Below are 1,718 nucleotides of genomic sequence, written 5' to 3'. Positions count from 1 at the left end.
AAAGAGGAGTTGATACCAAGGGCTCAAGCAGAAAGAAAATGTTTTGAGAACGATGATGGTGGCACCAAATGTACAAATGTGCTTGATACAATGGATGTATGGATTGTGATAAGAGTTGTATGAGCCCCCAATAAAATAATTTTAAAAAGAAAATAAAACACAGCAAGCAGCAAACAGAGTATCATTGTACTTCTCTGCGCTTGCCGGAAAGTTCTGCTTCTAGAAACCAGGGAATGTGGGACGGTGCAAGGAAAAGGGTGGGACAAGAACACCCAGCAGTGTTTGGGAGGAATGTCTGTCCCCTGCAGGGCAGTAGTTTTAAGACAAAGTCTCCTTCCTGCACGTGGATGTCTCGGAGGGGAAGTGAGAGGCCGGAGCGCAGCGGGCCGCTCTTTTGCAGGGCGGTAGAGAGCTAAGTGACAGAAATCACATGCAGGTTAGTGGATGGGGAGTGGGGGGGTGGCCCAAACCTGGAGTGCCAGCCAGGAGAATCCATGTGGATCCTGGCAGCCCAGGCTAAGAGCTCTTGGGAAGGTACATATTAAGAAGTCTCCTGAATTCCATGTGTGAGAGCTCTTATCTGTACCCATGTGTGTTCCCGGTCTAGCCAGATTTGTAAGTTAGAACTGGGTCGTGGTAGTCAGAGGGAGGAAGAACAGATAAACCCTTCAGGAACAGTAACGGGAGTAGTGATATCATGAGGGTGGGGGGACAGTTAGGGAGGGAGGGAGACTGAATATATAGCACATACACCCTGACCCCGCAGGGGAAGAATCACAGAAATGTGGGTGAATGGAGACAATGGACAGTGTAAGATATGAAATAACAATAAAACTATATAATTGATTAAGGATACACAAGGGAGGGAGAGGAGGGGAGGGAAGAAAAAAGAGCTGATGAAGAAAAAAGGGCTCAATTAGAAAATGTTTTGGAAATGATGATGGCACCATAGGTACAAATATGCTGGATCCAATTGATGCATGGATGGTCATAAGAGCTGTAAGAGCCTCCAATAAAATGATTTTTTTTTTTAAAAGAAGAAAGAAGTCTCCTTACCGTTTGGGGAATTCTCCCCAGAGCATCCGCGATCTCCATTGCCTTCTTCTCTGGTATCTCGGAGACCATGGATCCCAATGAGAAAACCACGACCCCGTGCTCCCCGGAAGCATTCACGTACGCTTGGAACTCCTGGAGCCGGGAGGGGGAGAAAAAAAACTCATTCAGGTGTGTCTCGGATTCTCTGGTGGCTACATACATTAAGCTATGGCCCAGGCACCTCCCTCTTAGCCATGTGGTTGAAGGCACGTAGCTGTTGGATGGGGACTGGTGGAGCCCCCAAGACGCAGGTCCTTAGACACCCTTCAGTTCTGGAGCTGAAATCACCCCAGTGACTCTAATTTCAGTCAAATAAGAGGCAGCTATGGAAGGGAAACAGTAACACTATTGAGTTGTGTATAATCAACCACTTCCGATCAAAAGGGGCAGCATTTACCCAAGGACAAAGTTCGCAAGGAATAGAAACAGAGGAGGGGGTGGGGAGAAATCCCAGAAAGAGTTCACTACAGAGCCCTTCACCACGACAGTGTTCCCGTGCGCGCGCGCACACACACACAGCAGCATCAAACAAGGGCCATTTTGTGAGTTTCCTTGGGAAGTCATTAGGCATCCACCTTACAGTCCTCGCTTGGTGCCATCTAACTTTTTGTTTCCTAAATCTT

At 47.6% G+C, this 1,718-nt stretch overlaps 1 protein-coding gene across 1 annotated transcript in view; it reads right to left on the bottom strand.

Moving 5' to 3' along the window:
* The window catches only part of UGT1A6 (UDP glucuronosyltransferase family 1 member A6), a 95,885-nt gene that overhangs the window by 1,999 nt on the left and 92,168 nt on the right, over positions 1 to 1,718 (bottom strand). The window contains exon 2 of the mRNA XM_045294345.1: positions 1,057 to 1,188. Coding sequence (XP_045150280.1) covers positions 1,057 to 1,188 — 132 coding nt within the window. The remainder of the gene's footprint in view (positions 1 to 1,056; positions 1,189 to 1,718) is intronic.

Source organism: Echinops telfairi, unplaced genomic scaffold (assembly GCF_000313985.2).
Source record: "Echinops telfairi isolate 266 unplaced genomic scaffold, ASM31398v2 ScPeMD7_3;HRSCAF=10, whole genome shotgun sequence".
Taxonomy (NCBI): domain Eukaryota; kingdom Metazoa; phylum Chordata; class Mammalia; order Afrosoricida; family Tenrecidae; genus Echinops; species Echinops telfairi.
The sequence above is the reverse complement of the archived record's forward strand: the minus strand, read 5'-3'. Positions and strand labels throughout refer to the sequence as shown.